We start from the raw sequence: 23,439 nt of genomic DNA, 5'->3' as shown, positions 1-23,439 counted from the left end.
GCGAATTTTTGTTTTCTGAAAAAATTCTCGCGGAAAATTCACGAGGATAAAGTGGATTAAATATTTAGTGGGGTATTTATTATAAGAGAGCTTTTGTCTGTTACTCAATCATCGGATTTAGATAATGATTCTGATCTAAAATTTAAGCTGACCGTATTGAGGATAAAGCACATACTGCTTGTCAAGATCATTCTGTTCCTAGGATCAAATTCGCCAATCCTCTTAACTGACATTATTCTCCTCGCAAGAGATTATTATGATTGTTAGGTAATACTATAAACATCAATTAGTAGTGAAATTTTTGAAGTTTTAGCAGTTATATTTATCAATTTCTCTATTTTCTTAAAGTGAGTTGCGGTAAGTTATACTTATTGTTGTTAATCAATGAACCGAATTTGTTGTTCACGAATAAGGAAAACTTTCCTTTGAAATAATTACATTATAAAATATTTTTTTTACTTTGTAAATTTAGTATCATTCATCATTATCACTCATCAGAAAGGTCTTGACCAAAATTTATACCTTTTAAAGGTTTCATGTGGTTTTCTAAGATGATTAATTTATTTCGATAAATTTTGAAAGTTTTCCTAAATATATTTAAATTTCAAGCTAGATATAATTTATCATTTATTCGTTTCGTTTTTTACGTATAAATGTCGTTAAATGTCAAATATTAATCCTTAAAATCAAGAGAATACGCAAAATTTTTTGACGGACGTATCTTTATCGTAAAATTAATTTCTTTAGTCAAATTTAGTATTGCTATCAAAAAGGGCATAACCTGAAGTTATGTTTTTTTTTTTTACTGTTTGATATTTTTTTCAGCAATCGTAAGTTTATCATCTAAATAAATAAAAGAATAAGCAAAATTTTTTATAGTGGAATTTATTATCATTAAAAAAGGTTTTGACATAAATTTGTGCCTTTTAACAATTTTGATAGGCAACTTTTTTATGTTAATTTTTAACTTCCCTCTAAGAAAATCGAAGATTTTCAAAAATCGGGAAGTTATTGTTTTCACTCCGTTTTACGAAAATCAAGTTTTCATCGAATCTCGACGTTTTGAGGTCCTAGGAAGCTTCCCTGACTACTCCCACGATGGTGTTTGTATATCTGTATGTATGTATGTATGTATGTATGTATGTATGTATGTATGTATGTGTGTGTGTGTGTGTGTGTGTTTTTTTTTTTTTTTTCTTTTTTTTCCCTTAGGGGGGGGGGAATCCTTTTTACGGATTCTAGACATAGTTGTTTGGCCTGGATATGTGGCGACTCGACGCAGCGTCATACTAAAACTCGACACTAACGCCCCTACCCACTAAACCCTAAACCCCTTTTCCTTCTTTCCTCTAATCCCTCATGGAAACCGCCGTCAGGCATTACTTCGTGAAGGGAGGATCTAGCTACTGCTCTTCCTTCTGGTGGCTAAGGTGTTAACTACCTTCCTTCTATCTTCTGCTATTTGCTCTTCTTCTTTCGGTGGAACGCAAGTCTTTAAGGACTTCTGTTGCAAACGTGTTGGTAGCGTTCCAGGCAGCTTCTGATGACAACATTGCTTCCACTAGTGAATCTGGTTGCATTCTCTGGTTCAGGATCCTCTCCAGTTCTTCACGCTGTGGATCGAAACGAGGACATACAAAGAAGACGTGCTCCGCGTCTTCAGCAGCTCCTGGGCAGGACGGGCACTCCGAAGAGTCATCGTGCTTAAAGTGGTGTAGATACTCTCGAAAACACCCATGTTCCGACAACATCTGCGTAAGATAGTAATTGACTTCACCGTGATTCCGGTTAAGCCAAATGTCGATCCGAGGTATGAGACGGTGCGTCCACCTACCCTTCTCTGCAGCATCCCATTGTAGTTGCCATCGGCCTATGCTCTTCTGCCGTACTTCAATTCTAAGTTCTTCAGGGCTCAGTGCAGTTGACCTTTTTCGTTGGTAAAGGGCCCGTCTTTCCTCTGCTAGAACTCTAAGAGGTAGGGTTCCAGCAATGACGCACACTGCTTCTTCTGATATAGTGCGGAAGGCACTAGCTACTCGTAGGGCACTCAGTCGGTATATTGGTCCAGCTTTTCTCCATGATTCTTGGGTTTCCAGTGCATCAGCCCAAATGGATATTCCGTAAGTGAGCACTGATGTGACTACTGATGACAATAGTAGTCTCCTGCTCTGCATTGGGCCTCCGATGTTAGGCATCAGCCGTGCGAGACTAGCCTTCACTACTGACGCTTTGGCACTGACATGTTCCACCTGCTGCTTGAAGTTGAGTCGTGCATCCAGCATCACTCCCAGATAACGGATAAATGGTTGTGATGTGATTTCTTGTTCTCCGACTCTCAACTTGATGGTTTCTACCGTTTTTCTGCTGGTGATGAGCACTGCCTTGGTTTTATGCTTGGCTAGTTGCAAGTTCATCATGTCCATCCACAAATTGACTCGTCTGAATGTAATATCAAATGCCATTTCTATCTCTTCGAGGTGCTTTGCGACAATCATAGTGTGTGTGTGTGTGTGTGTGTGTGTGTAGGGGAAGGTGGCCCAAAGCGGGTACCCCGTCTGAAGCGGGTAGGCGCTTGTACGCCGACGCATGAAACGCGAGGGACAAGGTATTTACATGTCGAGGTTACCCAAGTACTTCCGAGTTTCGCTCAGTCCCAAACGAGCCTTAATGAAGTAGTATGGCGTAACTACACGCAATTAAAAAAAATTAATAATTTCTTAAAAAAATTAAAGGTGTGTATTTTCTGATTTTCAAAAACAAATACACTTATTATATTTTTTATAATTTTCTATTAATTTGAGCCTATTGAAGTTAAAATTAAGAGAAAAATATTAACGTTTTGTTTTGAATTATTTGAGGTTAGCATCACTTGAATAAAAAACGTGTTTTCGGGCAAAGTGGGTTGCAGAGTTGATACCCGCTTTGCTCCGATATTGTTTGATACTTATTTTTTTGAGTGATGAGTAAATTCAAAAGGAAAACGGAGCAAGCAACTTGAACAGCAACGACATTTTTTACTATTTTTAATTTTTGACTTCATAATTTGTCGTTTTAAAAGAATTTATTTACAAGTTACCGATTTAATAGTCATTTATATTGAAGTATTACTATATTTAATAAGTAAATCTTTTAAATTGTTGAAGACTGATTAAGTTAGTACTACCGTTACCACAAGAGTCAAATCCCAAAACCTAACCTTATTTGATTAACGTAGTAGATTTCCCTATACTAAATCACGTTGGAGAAAGAGAGACAGACAAATTTTGAATGTTTTTTATTAATAAATATTTTCATATGCTCGGAAACCATACTGATTGTTATTAAATATGTTCTAGATGTTATTTTCTTTCGTTGTCTCAATTTTTATAAGAATCTAAATGAAACTAAAATTTTAAATGAAACTAAAATTAATATTAAAATATCTAAAATAAGCATTTTTCCCTTAATTGTAGTGCCAACCCGCTTTGCCCGAACGGATTAAGTGGTTTTTGGGAGTGTTTTTTAATTTTAATAGTAAATAATAAATTAATACAAATTTATACAATATTGCTTATTGATTTTAAAGTTCGATAAATCCTCTATCAAAAAAAAAAAAAAATCATTAGTGTTATCATGCAAATACTAAATTTTCTCGGCTCTTAACGTTAACATACCCGCTTTAGGCCACCTTCCCCTAAACCTCTTATATTTTTTGAACGGATTGACCGATTTGATCGCGGTTGGTGCCATTCGAAAGAGCTTGACTGAACTTAGATTTTGATTATACTTTGGAACGATTCGGACGGGTAGATTTTGAGAAATCGCAAAAAAAGTACAAAAAAAATTTTTTCAAATGGGGTTTTTTTGGAATAACTTTTAAACGGCTTTACCGATCAATTCCAAAAACTAATCAGCTCTTAACATCAAAAAACCAGGTCGATCACTGCCAGTCTGGTCAAAATCGGTTGATTCGTTCGTGAGTTATCGTTGACGAAAGAAAACCGAAAAAGTATTTTTTCGGAATTACTCCGAAATTTTTCGTTCTATCAATTTAAACTTGAAGATTCTTCATGAAGCTTAAAAAACTGCGTCGAATACCACCAACCGCGTGAAAATCGGTCATAAGTGCAATTTCAAGCGTTTAGGTATAGGATTGGCGGGAAGTTGCAGGGATGGCCTTCAGGATCAACCGTTTTCCTAATTTTTTTGGAGGTTTTAATTACAGTTTGTTGGTTCTATAAATTTATTCCTTCATATTTGTCCATTAAATAATTGGTAATTTATACTAAAATAGCAATGTTATTTTTAAATTTATTTGAAAAGTACCCAAAATGTATATTGTGATTTCAAATATAAAAAAATTATTAAGTCAAGTTCTTTTATTCACAATTTGTAATTTTCGGCAGTCAGATAGTAATTACAGGTTGCTAGTTATTTATTATTATTATTTTAATTAATCTTCTTTATTTTTTAATAAAATATTTTTCATAAAAACAATTTAAAATCTAACTACGAAAAAAATTTCACTTCTATCCGCTCGATATTTTTAAAAAATAAAACACATCCACAAGCTTCACATATGAAGCGTGCATAACTGTATTATCTTCATAAAAAAAATAAAACTTAAACAAGCTTAAATAATTCAAGCATTTTTAAAATGAAATCAATCGTAATAATCTTCTCAAAAATATCTAAAATCTCAGATTATTTCCAGATTTTATGTCACAATATTTTTTATAACAACTGAACGTTTTCTTGAAACTTCGGTAAAGCGAAATCCATATCAAAGAATAGCTGCGATTTTTTGCAGACTTTACTACTGTACAAAAGTCTGAACAAAAAATAAAACTGTCCCATTGAAATTCAAGCCAGCAGAATGAAACCTCTATTTCATTTGAATTTCAAAAAAAGTTAAATGAATTTCTCGAGGCACGAAGGGACGGGAAAATAACAAAAAGTTGCTCTGATTTTTGACATTGGTTGACGATATGTATGATTCAAAATTAGATAAGGTACTGGCGGTTTCAAAGCTACTTTCGAAGAAAAACTTGTAAAGTTTTTCCCCAGTTAGTTGTTAATTTATGGTATACTGAAAGAAGATCATGCTAAAAAAGATACATGAAGAGACAGTCTTTATTAATATTTAAAGAATCGAAAGTTTGTGTATAAGATTGAGTTAGTTACCGATCAGAAGTTTTTTAGCTAAGACAACATCGCAAAGAAAAGTTTTAATGCAATGTTGGTAAGGGTATTTATCTAGATTAACAAGTCGATCCTGTTGCTTAAGGAAGTTTTTTATAAATAGTAAATTCACTTGTCGAAGCGTATCAGTGAGTAAGATCGATTTTTGCTTTTGTCGAAGTTTTGTAGAAACGTATCAAAGCAAAGTGTTTGATGCAAAAAAGCTAAAAGATGTTTTAAAAGTACATCTATGTTCTGGGTCATTGGAGTGCAAAACAATGCTACTCTTACTGCGCGAACTGACATTCGCTTTTGTGCTTTTACAATAGAATCTAAAATAGAACGAAATATAAATTCTTGAGTCATGATCAGAAATTCCATTTCTATCCGGGAAAATTTAATTTAATATAATGTAAGTACTCGCATACAACTCAACAATAAAGTAACTAAATTTATGTTTTTTTATTTTATTTTCAGCGCACAGAAGAATGCGGACTGTTACCAATTACCTGCTCGTTAACTTATCAATCGCGGACCTGATGATGGCTATTTTAAATTGCGTGTTCAATTTCATCTTTATGCTCAATTCAAACTGGCCGTTTGGAGTTACTTATTGTACTGTTAATAATTTCGTAGCAAATGTCACTGTTGCCTCTAGCACTTTTACTCTAGTCGTCATTTCTTTCGACCGGTAAGTTATCAATTATTTAATAATTACATAAAAAAAAATAATTACACGCTCAGAAAAAAAAATTAACGAACCAAGCACTGATAGAAGGATTTGTTTATAGTTAAAAATATTTGTTAATATTTAACAAATCATTTATTAGAAACCACTTTTTAGTCCTTAACAAATATTTCTTAGTATTTAAAAAGATTTATTAATATTTAATAAATGAATATCTGATTTATTAAATACAAACAAATCATTTTAAATACTAAGAAATATTTGTTTGATACTAAAAAATGGTCTCTAATAAATGATTTGTTAACTATTAACAAATATTTTTTTAATACAAATAAATCCTTCTATCAGTGAGATAATATTTTTGAACTTCATCTTCTTGATTTGAATAAAAAAATATTATTTTCAAAAGTTGACTCTTGTTTCAAATTTTATTCAATTTGAATTAATTAAAAAAATTCATGGATTAAAATGAGAAAATTTTTGGACAAAAAAAAAATTTTTTTCAACCTAATAGAAGAATTTGTTAGTATTTATTGATAAACTTTAAACAGAAAATAATTTATCTGATTATTAAAAAATTTTATTTTTTAACAAGATTTAAAAAACGCTAAGGCATTACGCAAATCAATGTTGACGTTTTATTGACGTCAAAGTAATTAAATGCGTCACTATATTCTCTAAAATATTATCATTGATTGCAAAATAAGCGGCATACGGGAAAATTTGTATCAAAACTGCTGTTATGAAAATTATTAGAGAGAGTAAAAACAGTTTGTGAAAGTTATAAAATTAACAATGAGAAAATAAGAAAAAAATAATTTTCATAAATTTTAATTGAAATTCATAATTAAATTCTCTTTCCATTGCGCGTAAATTAAAGTTTTAAATGTTTATCACTTTGGGTGACAACTTCTGAACAATAGAGTGATGCAAGTGACGGACCTATTGTTGGTATATTTTATAAACGTACCTGTTTATTTTATTTTTTGCATACCAAAACAATTAGACGTACTTTTGATACTAAACAAAACATGCACCCAAGTTTCACAAACTTTTCTTTGATTTGTTTTTCCCCGTTCCTCTGTGAATTGTGGCCTGCAAATAGAAGGCTTTCTTATCCTTTATTTACAATCAATTTTTTTTAATTTATAAATATTATTATTGTTATTAATTCTTATTATATTGATTAGAATTTTTATTTTGCTTTTATGAAACTAATTGTAAATACAGTCAGAGCAAAATTAATATGTGCAGTCGTCATTGGTACAATAGAAACTGCTCAAGTTTGCACCCGCTATTTATAAGGTTTTACTTTCGTTGAATAAATATTTCTTTGGCGAATAACTGGAATAGGTGATTTACAATGTAAAAAATATATTAATAAATTATTTAAACTATCTACAGTCTTTATTGCAACTTGTTAAATTTTTTTTTTTTTTTTTTGGAAATAAATGCATATTAATAAAAAAAAAACTTGTTAAATAAACTGTGATAAGTTTTCGATTTATATTAACAATGCCTCCTCATACTTCTTAGAAATTCCTTACTCTGTTCTTTAGGTAGTTATAATTGCAAATGGAGTAAAATTGATGGAACATAAAAGGCAGAAATTTCAAAGATTGCTTTATGTCTCAGTATACGAATGATTGTTGAGAGAAAATTACTCAGAGTTAATGTATTACAAGTAAAGTTTTACATTGAATTTGCCGGTGAATATGTCAAAGCGATGTAAGTTCTGATAAAGCCCGCATGGGAAAAAGTAACTTGGAAATCTCCTTAGTTACGGACTATCACATGTTGCAATAATTATGCATTCATATATCTTGCAAGCCGCCATATTGTTTGATATGAAAGTTATATGACTAAATGTTCCGTCTTTAAATAAAATAATGATGGACTATTTTAAGAACTTTAAGAGAAATTAAGAAAAATTTAATTTTTTTAATTTCACTTTAATTTTGATATATTCGGTTTAAATTGATTCAAGACATTTATTTACAAATCATTAAATTAAAACAAAGAGAATAAAGAGAAAAAATTCAGAGCAAGAAGACATTTTTTTACAGATACGGTAATTGACATTTTCAACAAAATTTTTTTTTTCGTCTACTTGATCATGAAAAATAAGTCTCAAATACGATTCAGAAGGAATTGATTAAGTCACTTGAAATATTTATTTTTTTTTTTCTTACTATTTTGGATGATAGAACTTATTTTCCAACTGAACATGTAAAATTCTCAAAAGAGAACGAAATAATAATTAGTTTTCAAAAATGATGCTCTTGTAGAACTTAATTTGTTGTATCTCACAAAGATAATATTTGAATTCCTGTTCACTAACAAAAAAGCAAGTCTCCAAGACAAGAATGTCTAGCAAAAAAACAAAAAACGTTATCCAATCTATTTTCCTAGGGTCAATTTTTCCAGCTTTTATTTCACATTAAAAAATTTAATCGAATAATAAAAAGTGTGAATTATAATTATCATAAATAAATATTTACAAAGAATTTAACAGTAATATAAAATTCTTGAAGCAAGCACGTTTTGTTGACGCATATTCCGAAGGACATAACATAACATTGTCTTTTCTAGATTCTTTCATGCTAAAATAAATAACAATACTGCATTACGTTAATGCGCGTAGCTTTTGTGAATTTGAAAATTTAAAATATACCTATTATTACATGTATATATTTATATACACCATATTTATATATCTAGTCGGAATCCCTGAGTGTTTTTTCTACAGATTGTATAAATTAAAGCAGCGAAATTTTTTTCTTGTCGCGACAAAGGTGGCGTAAAATCGATGAACCTGGCATGTAATACTTTTCTTTTTTCAAGATCTGCATTCCCACCGGAAAACTTCCTGTTGAAAAACTTATACCGTTAAAATCTCAAGGGTCTTTTGTTTCTTGTTTAACAAAACCGAATCCGCGTTACGTATATTTCACACGTTTCTACAGATCTCTCTCTCTCTCTCTCTCTCTCTCTCTCTCTCTCTCTCTCTCTCTCAAATTGCGTGAAGTTCAAGATTCACAAAAAACTGCTGCTATCAACTTGACGGAATTGACTGCAAATGTCAAAACGAATGCTGAGTCAATTTTTCAAATTAGTTCAGACCTCAGCGATGTGAGAAAAGCTAGGAAAGCTGATATGGATTCAGTCTCTGATAGACTGTCTAACCTGAAAAAATTGATGCCTCCATCTACTTCTTCGCAAATTCCTGGTAGCACTACTGAATTAGTTATTTCAGGTGTTCCCGACTCAGTGGCTCAAAGCTTAACATCAAATGACATTACAGCTGCGGTTTTAAACAGTCTGGAGTTGCCAAATTTGGTAAATAGTGTCTTAAGTTCTCGTAGATTTGAAAACAAAAACAGGCAGTCACAAAATCTGAACAAGCCTATTTCACACTCCTACATAATTTCTTTGATATCGACTCCAGTTCGTGACTTTATTGTTGACAAGAAACGTAAATCAGGTGGTCTTCTAGTGAACAAAGTGTTTCCCACCCAGGTTGATGCAGCGTACCAGGGATCCATCTATGTAAACGAATTTTTGCTTCCAGAAACTCACCGATTATTACTCAAAGCTAAGGAAAAAGCGAAGAATAAAAAATTCAAGTTTGCATGGTCTAGAAGTGGACAAATTTTTGTCAAAAAGGATGAAAACTCAGATAGATTTATAATTAACTGCGAAGCTGATCTTTCCAAACTCGATTGATGTTCAACTGATTTAACTAATTTCTCTGCTAACAATATTTCTTCACCATTAACTGTATTGAGTCTAAATATAAATAGTGTTATTGGTCACATTGCTCAGTTTCTTGATTTGGTTAATAATACAACACCCGACATTATTGTCCTTTGTGGAAACCTTGGTTAAACCTTCATTAGATTATGAGTCCTTATCATTGATGAGTATTTTACAATTCGTAGAGACCGAATCCTAAAAGCATATAGATACTGGTCGTTTTATCCAGGGTGGTGGTGTGGCTTGTCTTATACATAAATCTCTAAAAAACTAAAGTCCTTCATATTTCAACTTCTGATCATCTAAGTCAACCGGAGTATCTTATTGTTGACGTCACTCTAATTACAGGAGCTCACCTCTTATTATCTTTGCATCTACCGAAGACCAAAAGGATTCTTTCTCAATGAATTCTCTTGATATTCATTCTAGACTTGCTTCAAATTACAATAACATTATTATAGCTGGTGATTTAAATTGTAATTTGTTAGAAGATAGCTATACTGCAAATCACCTAAAGGATTTCATAGCAGAGTCGTCATTGTACTGTGTACCTTACGGTGCTACTTTTCACAAGAACAATTGTGATTCTTGGTTGGATGTGATTTTATTGGACAGTGAAACTAAGTTATCCTCGTTTACGAAATCCGAGTCTCCATATATTGATGGTCATGATTATTTACTCTGCCAATACAAACTAGATAACTTAAAACCACTACCGAAGAGAATAACCTACAGAAACTTTCAAAACTGTGATCATCTGGCTCTATCAATTTCACTTATGAATTCCTTAAAATTGATAGTACTGTACTTGAAAATTCAAATCCTGATGAATTGCTGAATATTTTTAAATCTGGGTTTTGTCTTCTCTGGACTTGTTTGCTCCTATATTTACAAGAAAAGTGACCCGTGTGAATAACCCTTGGTTTACCAAAGAATTGAAAGTGAAGTGTAAGGAACGTGATGAAATTTACAAAAAAAAAGCTAGAAGAAACAGGGATCCAAATTTACTAGCTCTTTTCAGACAAAAAGGAAGGAACTGAAATCTGAGTTGAATCATGCCCGTGAAGAATATCTAAAAGCTGCTCTCTCAAATCTACCTCACAATTCAACTGTTTGGAGCAAACTTAAACACCTTGGGCTAATTAGGTCAAATCCTTCATCGCCGCTAAATTTCTTTGACGCTTGTGAATTAAATGAATATTATGCAGATATAGTCAGGAAACATCCACCATGTGACGCAAATTTACCAATATTTTACCAATAGAATACTCAAAAAAGGTTGATTGTTCATTTAATTGGAATAGGATTGATATCGTAGATGTTACCAAAGCACTGCATCTTACTCTTTCTAAATCAAAAGGGAAGAGCCCTGATGGTCTTGATCTGAGATGGTTGAGAGATCACCTTCCTCAAATCTCACTCTTTCTCACTGTTTTACTAAATCGATCTCTCGACACTGGTATTTTTCCGGATATTTGGAAGACTATCTACATAATACCTCTGAATAAAATTTCGTCACCTAGATCACCATCAGACACTCGGCCCATAGCAAATCTGTCTCATCTAGCCAAAGTATTCGAAAGAATTATTGCAAATCAGATAACATCATATCTAGAAGAAAATGAGCTATTTGATCCCTTTCAATCGGGATTCAGGAAGCATCATAGTACTCAAACGGCTTTGCTGAGACTTACTGATGATATTAGGGAGGCTATGGACAAGAGTAAATTAACTATACTAGTTCTGTTTGATTTGAGCAAAGCTTTTGACTATGTTGATCCCAAAGATATTCTTACTGCGTTGTTTGAACTGGGATTCTCAATACATACGATTGTTTGGTTTTTTTCCTACCTGTCAGATCGATCTCAGTCAATATTGAATGATCTTGGAACTCCAATTCAACTACTAAAAACGTCATCTGGTGTTCCTCAGGGATCTGTTTTGGGTCCAATCCTGTTCCTAATAGTGATGAACTCTGTAGCTCAATGGCTGGTATATTGCAAGCATGGATTGTTCGCTGATGATAAATATATATGTCTTCACTTCTTATTCCATCAGTTGCATGATGCTGTCTGAGGGTAAATGTTGATGCTCAATCGGTTGCTGACTGGGCAAGAGAGCGTGGGTTGGAGATAAACATATCTAAGACCAAAGCTATGATCTTGGGTTCAAAACAGCAAATTGAAGCAACTTGAAGATATGGATCTACCGCCGGTAGTAGTGAATGGTGTCATAATACCCTACGTCAACTCTACTAAGTGCTTGGGAATCCATATTAATAGAAACTTATCTTGGAATCATCATGTTATTCAGACAGTTAGTAAAGTGAATTCAGCTCTGCATTGTCTTAAAGTTCGAAAGAACATTTTCTCAACTGATATAAGGAAATTATTAGTTTCAGCAACCATCTTACCACTTGTTGATTATTGTTCCGTCGTCCTGGTTGATTCAACATCTGAAAATGATTTGAAGCTTCAGCGTGCAATAAACTGTTCAATTAGATTTATCTTTAATCTTAGAAGAGATGAACATATAACACCTTATAGGCGAGAAATGGGATGGCTCTCTGTGAAATATCGTAGAATGTACTTTTATGAGTTGTTACTTTTTAAACTACTTCAAGTTGGTAAACCAAAGTACCTGCGAGATTTGTTCATCGAAGAGACTGAAATCAGACGCTCGAATAGGTTAGCTGTCAAAAACACTCTTTTATAAATTACCACCTTTTGCTACGACCTTCATGGAGCGTTCATTTCAAGTGATTGTAATACGTTTGTGGGAAGAGCTACCTGGAAGAGATTGTCAACTCATCTAGTCTTGAAGTTTTCAAAAATAAAATTTTTGATTATCTATTAAATCTGGATCATTAATGATATTATTGTAAAAACGAAAAATCACTATAACATCCCAAGTATTTAAAGTTATAACTTGTGAAATTGTTTTTCATCAGTTTTTGTTAATTAAATTAACTTATTTAGTTTATAAATTGTTTATTAGTTGAATTAGTTGAATCAAAAGAAGCGTAAAGCTTTACTTTTTATTTAAATCTTGTTTTAGTTTATGTACTTATATTATATTATTATATTATTTTATATTGTATTTTTTGTAATTTTTATTGTATTTGAAATTGCCATTTGGCCTGTGCCTTGGCATAAATAAATTAATCAATCAATCAATCAATCAATCTCTCTCTCTCAGAGAGAGAGAGAGAGAGAGAGAGAGAGAGAGAGAGAGAGAGAGAGAGAGAGAGAGAAGATATATATATATATATGTTATGAATGAGAATTACTAGGATGTTTTTGAGGCTCAGTTCACCTTCTACCAGAAACGCGCTAAAAAGGTTTTCTAGTCTAATTAAGATTAATGGGTAAAAACAATTAGAGTGTAACGATGCTTCTGCAAGTACTTAATATATATATATAACTATCAAAGTTTGTATCTAGATTACAATGTTAGGAAGATAACTTTTTTAGTTTTCTTCACAAGATAATGATTAATCAAAAAAAATTCCCAGTTTCTCTGCACAAATATTTCTTCAGCATGATGCCCGATAAAAAAAGCTTGAAATATGTACTCCATATTATTAGTAAAAAATACGATCAATCTTCATTATGATAAAGTTTGAAACATTTTAGTTTGTAACCGTAATGGAAAAAAAAATTATTTTAAATATTACCACAAAAAAAAAAAAATAAACTTTGCTAATAGTCGTGACAAATAATGTCTAAAAAAAAGTAAAAGTTATAATTTGCAGCGTTTTATTATTCAGTTAAATGTGATTATTAAAAAGTTAGCTACATAACTTTTTCTTCGGGAATTAAGCTTAAATATCACGACTGGTGAAATAGTGTCATTTAAGTTAAGCTCCAGCTCTTTTTACCGCCATTTAAATAATATAAAACCTATCATTCGTTTTTGAATTATTTTCGTATTAACGTCAATTAGTCGGTTCAATGAGTCGTGTAACTATTTATCTGGGTGCGAAAGAAGTAATCAAATGGAAATAGTTAATCGAAGATCACATATAAAATTCTATTCTGAAAAAATTAAAGCATTGTAAACAATAGGGTGGCGCAAATACATTTTTTTAATTACGAGTATTCATGAAATTTTCAGAATATATATATATATATATATAGATAAACATTTTTCCCGCCCATAAAAACAAAAGACGAGCATTTTTCTTCAATTCATTTGTTTTTTTATCGGAAGGGTATTACGTTTTTTTTTCTTTTTTTTTGAGAATTTAGTTCCATCTACCATCGCGTGGGCGGATGCGTGGGCAGATGCATGGGCGGATGCGTGGGTGGAAAATTTCACTAATTATTTCATTTAGGCATGAAGGGTATTACGTTTTATTTTTTGAGAATTTAGTTCCATCTACCAACGCGTGGGCGGATGCGTGGGCAGATGCGTGGGCGGATGCGTGAGTGTAATATATATAAGCGAAATAGGGTTTATTTGACTAAAGTTGACGTCAAAACTACTGAAGCTATCGGGATGGGACTGCTACCATTCGACGCAGAATTTTCCGTAGATGGTTATGGGCTACTTATTTTTTGGATTTCATCAACCATTTGTCATTTTTACGATTTACTTTTACATACATTTTTTTCCCGCTAAGAAAAACAAAAGACTCTCATTTTTATTCATTTGTTTTTAATACGATTTTCTTTTGTTTTTATTACATAACCTTGATATTTGATTGATTTAACGTCATTTAAAAAAAGTTTAAGAAAAAGAAGCTTATTATTTTTGGTGAACTAAGTGTCGAAAATTTATGTTTATATGCTGATCGTATGTTTGGTTATGATAATTATCTGAAAATTAATTGGTTTCATGAAATAAAATAGTTAGATATCTATGAAATCTACTGAAAATGTTGTTGTTTATAAACTAGAACTTTTTGAAACATGAAACTTCAACCATATCTATTGAGATTTAATAACATTTACTAAAAATTTCCTTACAGCAAACGTCTCTTTAGAAGCGGGAAAAAAGTAATTGCTAGGTTTCCAAAACTTAACATTACATGTAGTAATTTGGTCAACGGATTAAGAATTTTATATTCATATTATTTTTGCTGATTACATAACTTATAATAATGCATTTTCCAAACACTGGGTATGTGAAAAATAAATTTGGCTACTTATTTAAATAGAATTCGTAAAAAACATGCTAAATTTATTTTCTATAAAATATTGATGTCACTGAGAAAATTTTAAATAACAAAAAAATTCTTTGCAATTGAAGCTAGACAGATTTCAACTTTACTTATGAGACTTGCAGTGACTTTAACTAAAATTTCAATACTCATTTGGAATCTGTACAAATCAAAACAATACTCTAATTAAATTTCAAGTCTAGATCTAAAAATGCAATTTTATAAAGCGCCCAGCGAAGCGGGCGGGTAACAGTTAGCTATATACATATATATATATATATATATATATATATATATATATATATATATATATATATATATATATATATATATATATATATATATATATGAATAATTACAGAAAAAGCGGAAAAGCGGGGATCAGGTTTAGGGTTGGATATCTCAATTAAAACGCGTAATTTATTATCAAAAATAACACTAGTAATTTATTTACATTAATTACACTCAATATTTAATATTTTTAATAGCGGATTGTTAAGATAAAAGCGGATTTGTAAATTACAGCGTGGGTTGCAAAAGCGAAGCCGGTTGACACGTGGTTGAACACTTTGCCGGCACTGAAAAAGCGGTGAAATAAATGCACTGATAACACAATTTACCTATAACAAATTAAAGCGAATTATTAGCGGTTAATTTAAGCAATTTAAATTATAAAAATAGCGAAATGCGGTTAATTAACAATAAGCGAAAGTAAAGCGGAATTAATGGCGACTTGTTGCAACGAAAGCGTAGAAGCGAAAGATAATAAAGATAATTCGTCTTCTTCCTCGTTGACTTGGAGAAGAAGGCTAATGCGCATGTCCAGCGAGAGCGATAGCCAATCAATAATTCGTTCTATTGATGTCGACATCGATAGCCAATAGTAAAATTCAATACATGTGGCGTGATCGAGCGGTCGATTGGCGCAAGCGTGTGAAAATTAGCGGGAACGAGCGCTTGTCAGGTGCGTATTGTAAATTTGGGGAGCCCACAGTGACGTAGTGCTCACTAAGTGGGCCTGTTCACTGAACATTCTCCCCGGCGTTGGCGGCTGCGTCGACAAGATCATCCTCTTCATGCGTCAGTGGCAAGACACAAAGCTTTGTAATTGGGCGTACCAGCTCTGTGTTAACTGTCTTCACAGTTACCACGCGGATTTGTCCATCTGCTCCTGGATGGACAGCAATCACTTTGGCTAATGGCCACTTGGTTGGCGGAAGATCCTCAGTGGTGATCAGTACAACTGAACCCACTTTGATCTGGTTGCGTTGATGATGCCACTTTGAAATGGCCTGGTAGCGGTGGATGCAGTCCTGGTAGTAGCGTTTCCAGAAATGTTGAACCATTTGCTGGACTTGTTCCCAGTGCGAGAGCCGAGCAGGTTGTAAATCTGTCAGCGATGGCTCTGGGATAGCGGTCAGTGACTGTCCGATTAAGAAGTGACCTGGAGTCAGTACAGCCAGGTCAGCAGGATCTTCATTCAGCGGTGTGAGCGGTCTGGAATTCAATATGGCTTCAATTTGAGCCAGTAGCGTTGAATATTGCTCAAGCGTCAACAGCGAGTCTCCGATTGTTCTTCGAAGGTGAAATTTGATAGATTTCACAGCGGCTTCCCATTTTCCTCCAAAATGTGGAGCTCCAGGCGGATTGAATTTCCAGTTCGTGCCATCTTGCGCGATCAGACTTGATAATTCTCGTAATGTGCGGGATCCTGCTGCGAATAGTCGTTTCAGCTCTTTTTCTGCTCCTACGAAATTGGTTCCACAGTCAGAATATAGCGTGTGGCAGATACCTCGGCGACTAGTGAAGCGGCGATAAGCGGCGATGAAAGCGGCAGCGGTGTAGTCAGTGACTAGCTCTAGATGAACAGCTGAGCTGAACATGCATACAAAGACAGCAATCCAGCCTTTGTATGTTTTTGCTCCACGTCCTTGAAACGTTTTCAGCGTGATAGGTCCAGCGTAGTCGAGTCCTGTATGCAAGAAGGCTCGAGTTGGCTGTACTCGTGCGGCGGGTAGTTGACCCATCAACTGTTGAGCGCGTTCTCCACGGTGTCTCGTGCAGATAACGCAGCGTAAAAATAAATGATCTGACTGGAACACGGCCTCCAATGATCCAGACAGTCTTGCGTAAGTCAGCGAGCGTAAGCTGAGTACCTCCGTGAAGCGTTTTGCGGTGCGAATCATCAATCAAAATTGATGTAAGCGGTGATTGTCGCGGTAGAATCGCTGGATGCCTCTCTTCTGGGTCCAGCAATGCGTTTTTCAAGCGGCCACCGACTCTCAGGACCCCCTGATGGTCGATGAACGGAGTCAGCTTAGTGATGCTGTTATTTTTAGGCAGACCATCACCATCTTGTAGCGTGTGAATCTCTCTAGCGAAGTATTGTCCTTGAGTGAACTTAATCAAGGTCAATTTAGCGCGCTCAGGTCTGATGGAGTAAGCGGGTAGGCCAGCGAAGATTGTGGAACTCTTTTGAAGCGGTCGATGACACGATGCCAGATGCTGAGCTTCCTAAGTAATGGAAACAGCTGCGAGTAATGTGATAGTAATTGTTGGAGAAGGCAATTTTCTGCTTTCCAAGTTACTAATGTCAGACCTTGGCGTTCTTCTCGATGCGTTGCGTTGTCGGTTGGAGGCTCAAGAGTGGGCCAAGAGGATTCTGGTTCATGAAGCCACGTAGGTCCATGCCACCAGAGAGCGTGTTGCTTTAGTTTTAGCGTAGGTATACCTCTTGAAGCGCAGTCAGCTGGGTTTTGTTTTCCTGGAATAAATTTCCAGGAGACATCTCGAAGCGTTTCTTGGATTTTTCCCACTCTATTGCGGACGAATGTCTTCCAGCGGGTTGCTGGACTTTAATCCATGCGAGAGTCACGGCGGAGTCAGTCCAGAGATTGATCCTGACATTTTCAAGCGACTGAACTTCTTTAACATGAAGTATCAGTTGTGTTAGCAACCATGCGGCAGATAATTCCAAGCGTGGGATTGTCATGGTCTTCAGCGGTGCTACTTGCGTTTTTGAACACAAAAGTGAGACCTTTGTGTTCCCATCAGCGTCAGTGACTCTCAAATAAACAGCGGCAGCCATAGCGTTTTGCGAAGCGTCTGAGAACCCGTGCAATTCCATAGTTGCTCCAGGTGCTATATTATTCCAGCGTGGAATGCGGATGGATTCGATGTTTCGAAGATCCTCGCGGTATCCAGTCCATTTGTGAATGAGTGATGGTGACAATTGTTCATCCCATGACACTCTATCTAGCCACAGATTTTGCATAAAGATCTTGGCTTTGACGACTATTGGTGCGAGAAGTCCTAGCGGATCATACAGTTTAGCGATTTCAGACAAAATAGCTCTCTTTGTCTTAGGCGTATCTGGCGGTAGCGTGTACTTGAACTGGAGAGCGTCAGTGCGTGAATTCCAGTACATGCCCAGGATTTTTACTGGTGCATCACTGATTTCTTTAAGCGGTGTATCCAGCTGCTTTTCTGGAGCGACTTCAGCGAGTAACCGTGGGCTATTGCTAGCCCATTTGGCAAGCGGGAAGCAGCCTGCTGCACACAGAGCTTTTGTTTGTACTGCAGCCTTGATAGCGTCTTCTTCGTTGTCTGCTCCACCGTAGATATCATCTACGTAGCGTGTTTTCAACATTGGAGCAACAGCTGGCGGAAAGCGGTGTCCTTCATCCTTTACTAGTTGGATAAGCACACGTACAGCGTCAAAAGGTGCACTAGCGGTTCCGTATGTGACTGTCTTGAGACAGTAAGCGTCTATTAAGTCATTCTCATCTATCCAGAGAATGCACTGAAGCGGCCAATCAAGCGAGTCGACCTCAATCTGTCTGAACATCTTGGTGATGTCAGTAGCGAATAGAATCCTGCTGCAACGGATTCTCAACATCACATCAAAAATGTCAATTTGCGTTTTGGGTCCTGCGTGGAGAATGTCGTTCAATGAAATTCCTGTAGATGTTGCACAGGAACCATTGAACACTGTGCGGAGCTTCGTAGTGGTACTATCAAGCTTCAATACCCCATGGTGAGGCAAGAAGTAAGCGTTTGCGGGCAATTCGTTGACTGGTACTCGTACCATGTGTCCTAGTTGAATGTATTCTGCCATGAATGCACGATACATGTCAGAATATTCTCTTTCTCGCGACAAGCGAGTTATTAATCTGCGGAGTGACCCCATAGCTGCGTTGATAGAGTCGCCAAGTTGACTCTCAAGGGCTTTAAGCGGTAATCTCACTACGTAGCGTCCATCAGGCTGTCGATAATGCGTTTGACGAAAGTGAATTTCACACTCGTCTTCTTCAGCGGTGTTGAGCGGTGAATTTCCAGATGGAACTTCTTCCTGTTCCCAAAACTTAGCGATAGCGTCTTGTAATTCAGTATCTACTGACGCATGTAGTGCTGCGTGTGATGTTGAAGCGTGTTTAGCGGTGACAGCCCCATAGACGATCCAACCAAGCGTGGTGGATTGTGCAATAGGAGCATTGCGAGGTCCTCGTTGAATCTCTGCGTTCATGATCTGTGCGGCTGGTGATGCACCTAGAATAATATCTACAGGGCGTGGCTGTAGATACTGCGGGTCAGCGAGCTTGAGATTCTCAAGATGCGGCCATTTCGGATCAGCGATCACGAACGATGGAAGATCTACCGTCAGTGTTGGTAGAATATGCATGCTGACATGCATTGATGCGGTCGTACACAGCGAACGAAGCTCAATTGTGCTCACACCTAGTGAGCTTCCTGCGGAGACATTGCCGATGCCCTTGAGCATGACCATGTCACGCTGTAGCGGTTGTCCGAGCTTCTTGAAGAGCGTCTGTCTCATAAATGAGAGCTCTGAACCTTGATCAATCAAGACTCTGGCGGTGATTGGATTGCCATGATGCGGGCGGACCTGGACTAAGGCGGTAGCTAGTAATACTTGAGCGGAAAGCGAATCTGAAATAATTAACAGTTAATTTCAAGTTATAAACGGTCTAAAGGAAACGATTAGTTGTCTGTGCGGAAGATGTAGACTGCGGTGAAGCTGATTTCGTTGGTGCATCCAAAATGGATGGACATGTGGTGACGTTGACCACATTTTTGGCAATCTTGAGCGGTCTTGCAATCTGCGGCGCGGTGCGGAACACGAAAGTTGAAGCACAAATTGCATTTTTCAACTATCTTGTGTAATTCTCCATAACGAGGTTATTTAAGGCCCGAAGTCGAGTTTTCAGTCTTAATAAACGGAAAGTTCAGCGTACCGGTGTACGAATGACTATCAGGAGCAGCACCCGATGTGCTCTGCGATGCTCCTGACACTCGACTTTTCCTAGCGGTATTACACTTCACTTAACACAGCACAATTTTTAAGCGGAATGATAAATTAATTTAATTGAGATAGAGCCAGCCTGATCCGGCTCGAGGGACCAATGAATAATTACAGAAAAAGCGGAAAAGCGGGGATCAGGTTTAGGGTTGGATATCTCAATTAAAACGCGTAATTTATTATCAAAAATAACACTAGTAATTTATTTACATTAATTACACTCAATATTTAATATTTTTAATAGCGGATTGTTAAGATAAAAGCGGATTTGTAAATTACAGCGTGGGTTGCAAAAGCGAAGCCGGTTGACACGTGGTTGAACACTTTGCCGGCACTGAAAAAGCGGTGAAATAAATGCACTGATAACACAATTTACCTATAACAAATTAAAGCGAATTATTAGCGGTTAATTTAAGCAATTTAAATTATAAAAATAGCGAAATGCGGTTAATTAACAATAAGCGAAAGTAAAGCGGAATTAATGGCGACTTGTTGCAACGAAAGCGTAGAAGCGAAAGATAATAAAGATAATTCGTCTTCTTCCTCGTTGACTTGGAGAAGAAGGCTAATGCGCATGTCCAGCGAGAGCGATAGCCAATCAATAATTCGTTCTATTGATGTCGACATCGATAGCCAATAGTAAAATTCAATACATGTGGCGTGATCGAGCGGTCGATTGGCGCAAGCGTGTGAAAATTAGCGGGAACGAGCGCTTGTCAGGTGCGTATTGTAAATTTGGGGAGCCCACAGTGACGTAGTGCTCACTAAGTGGGCCTGTTCACTGAACAATTTTATATATATACAGGGTGTCCCAAAAGTAACGGACGCCATTGTAGCTTCTGATGAAAAAAATAATTCTGAGACGAAAAGTCCTTAGCTATTTTTTAATTAACTGCATAGATAATTAATTATTAATTAAAAATAACGTCTCTTTATTTGTTAGAGAGAGAGAGCGCCAGTGTCCAGTAAAGTATGTGCCAAACAAAGACACAACTAATTGTATGGCTAACTAGCTTCTATAGCTAACGTAGTCACATACATTTACTTACACATTCACACGTGCAAGCTTCTCTAACGCATAAAAGGACGTTATTTTAATTAATAATTAATTATCTATGCGTCTGATTAAAAAATGGCTAAGGACTTTTCGTCTCAGAATTATTTTGTTTATCAGATGCTACAATGGCGTCCGTTACTTCTGGGACACACTGTATATATATATTTATCTAAATAAAAATAAAATGCCGCATGTATGTCCACGCATCACTTAAGAACGGCTGGACCGATTGGGCTAATTTTTTTTTCTTGTCTTCAGAATTTTCAGGATAAGGTTTGTATGTAAAACAATTTTCAAAAAATCCTCCCTCAAAGAGGATTGCGGGGGCGTTAACAATGAATAATTCCCGTTTTTAAACTATGGATCCTATAGACCCCAAATTTGGTAGGAATCTTCTGTAAGGGATATAGAAATAATCGATTGACGAATTTCACGATAGCTCACTCCACAGGGGGTTGCAGGGGCAGATATTAACAATTAAAATTTTTAATTTTCAAACTATAGATCCTACAGACGGCAAATTTAGTTGGAGTCTTCCATATGTGGTGCGGAAATGTTTTAAGAGCGGATTTTACAGCAACCCACCCCTAATAAAGATTGCGGGGGTGGGTGTTAGAATGTTAAATTTCTATCTCCAAACTGTAACTTTCTACAGACTCTAAATTTGGTAGGAATCTTCGTGTATAATTTTAAGTTCAGCTAAGAATGGATTTTATCAAATTCTAACCCCAAAAGAGATTGCAGGGACGTCAGCAATGAAAAACTATAATTTCCAAACAATAGTTTCTATAGACTCGAAGTTTTGTCAGAATCTTTTATTTATAATGTAGAAATCATCTCGAATAGGATCTTATGAAATTCCTCCCTCAAATAAGAGTGCGGGGGTATTAATTGTCAAAAAATTCATATTCTTCAAATATCAGTTCCTACAGATATAAAATTTGATAAAATCTCAAGAGAAATAGGAAATTTTGGAAGTTCAGGGAAGGTTTAAACGGTGAAAAACATAAATAATAAACAACAGAAAATACTAAAAACAACAATTTAGTTTTCCAATACACAATGTTCTGAGCTGAGTGATGAGGTCCGATCTCTTTGGGTCCGTTCCTAGCTGTGAAGTGAGGTCCGATCTTTTTGGTCTGTTTTGTTTTCAGAAATAAAAAAAAGTGTCAGTTAGTTGTTAAAAGAAATAAATTAATTCCAAGCCAATTAATAAAATCTATCATCAATTTGTCAGTGCGCAAGAAATTTTTTATTGTTATTGTTTCAAAATACCAAGGAGAAGACGACCTGACTTAGGTTGTCGAAGTTAATCAAATGTGAGAATCAAATCGGAGTTTCCGTGTTTCGTGCATGGGAAATTATACGTCGCATGTTCGTGAGTCGGAAAACCACCATCTTTATATATTTACGCACCGCAAGAAAAGATAAAAAATGTAGTCCATCAGAAAGCTTTAAATTAATTAAGTGTATAAATATGTTGCATTTAATGTAAATAAAAATTTTGTATTGTTTTGATTATACTTTTCACAAATATATGTAGATGATACGAAGTTCACCGGGTCGTCTAATATATATATATATATATTAGACGACCCAACTAAACGACGAGCACTTCCGGCCAAATTTTGAATTTTCATCGGAAACGCCCAAACTAAGCTTCTGTTAAAAAATTCTATGAAAATCAAATACATCGTCTCCCCCCAAAATATCTTAGGAAATGCCCAAACACAGCCCCTGTCAAAAGCGGAACTCAAAATTCCAATTTTAAAAGGTTCTCCACGGGAGTTACATTTTGGCACACCCTAATATATATATATATATATATATATATATATATATGGATACATGAAAACATACGTATAAGCACATATATAAAAAATTGTTCATATACGTTTTTGGCTAAAATTCATATAAATTAAAATTGTGTAAAACATAAATTTCTTTTGTAATACCAACCGAGAAACTTGGATTTTCAAGCTATACACGGAAAGATTAGAACCCGACTGGTTCGTATTTTGCACTAGACTCAGTCGTGTGCTGCGTCAGAGTGGTTATTATGCACGGATTCTGGTGCAGCACCCGACTGAGTCTGGTGCAGAACACAAGTGAGTCGTGTGAGTACACGACTCAGTCTGGTGCGCACACGACTCTTTCTGGTGCGCTCAAAACTCAGTCTGGTGTAAACTAATTTTTCTTCCATTTTTTCTTGCACACGACTGAGTCTGGTGCAGAACACGAACCAGTCGGGTTCTAATCTTTCCGTGTAGTTAGGAGGGGTAAAATGAATGATATCT

The 23,439-nt window shown here is 35.4% G+C and overlaps 1 protein-coding gene across 1 annotated transcript in view; it reads left to right on the top strand.

Moving 5' to 3' along the window:
- The window catches only part of LOC123265114 (tachykinin-like peptides receptor 86C), a 114,952-nt gene that overhangs the window by 37,466 nt on the left and 54,047 nt on the right, over positions 1 to 23,439 (top strand). The window contains exon 2 of the mRNA XM_044728756.1: positions 5,638 to 5,851. Within this exon, the coding sequence (XP_044584691.1) occupies positions 5,638 to 5,851 (214 nt within the window). The remainder of the gene's footprint in view (positions 1 to 5,637; positions 5,852 to 23,439) is intronic.

Source organism: Cotesia glomerata, linkage group LG5, assembly GCF_020080835.1.
Source record: "Cotesia glomerata isolate CgM1 linkage group LG5, MPM_Cglom_v2.3, whole genome shotgun sequence".
In the NCBI taxonomy this organism is placed as follows: Eukaryota; Metazoa; Arthropoda; class Insecta; order Hymenoptera; family Braconidae; genus Cotesia; species Cotesia glomerata.
The sequence above is the reverse complement of the archived record's forward strand: the minus strand, read 5'-3'. Positions and strand labels throughout refer to the sequence as shown.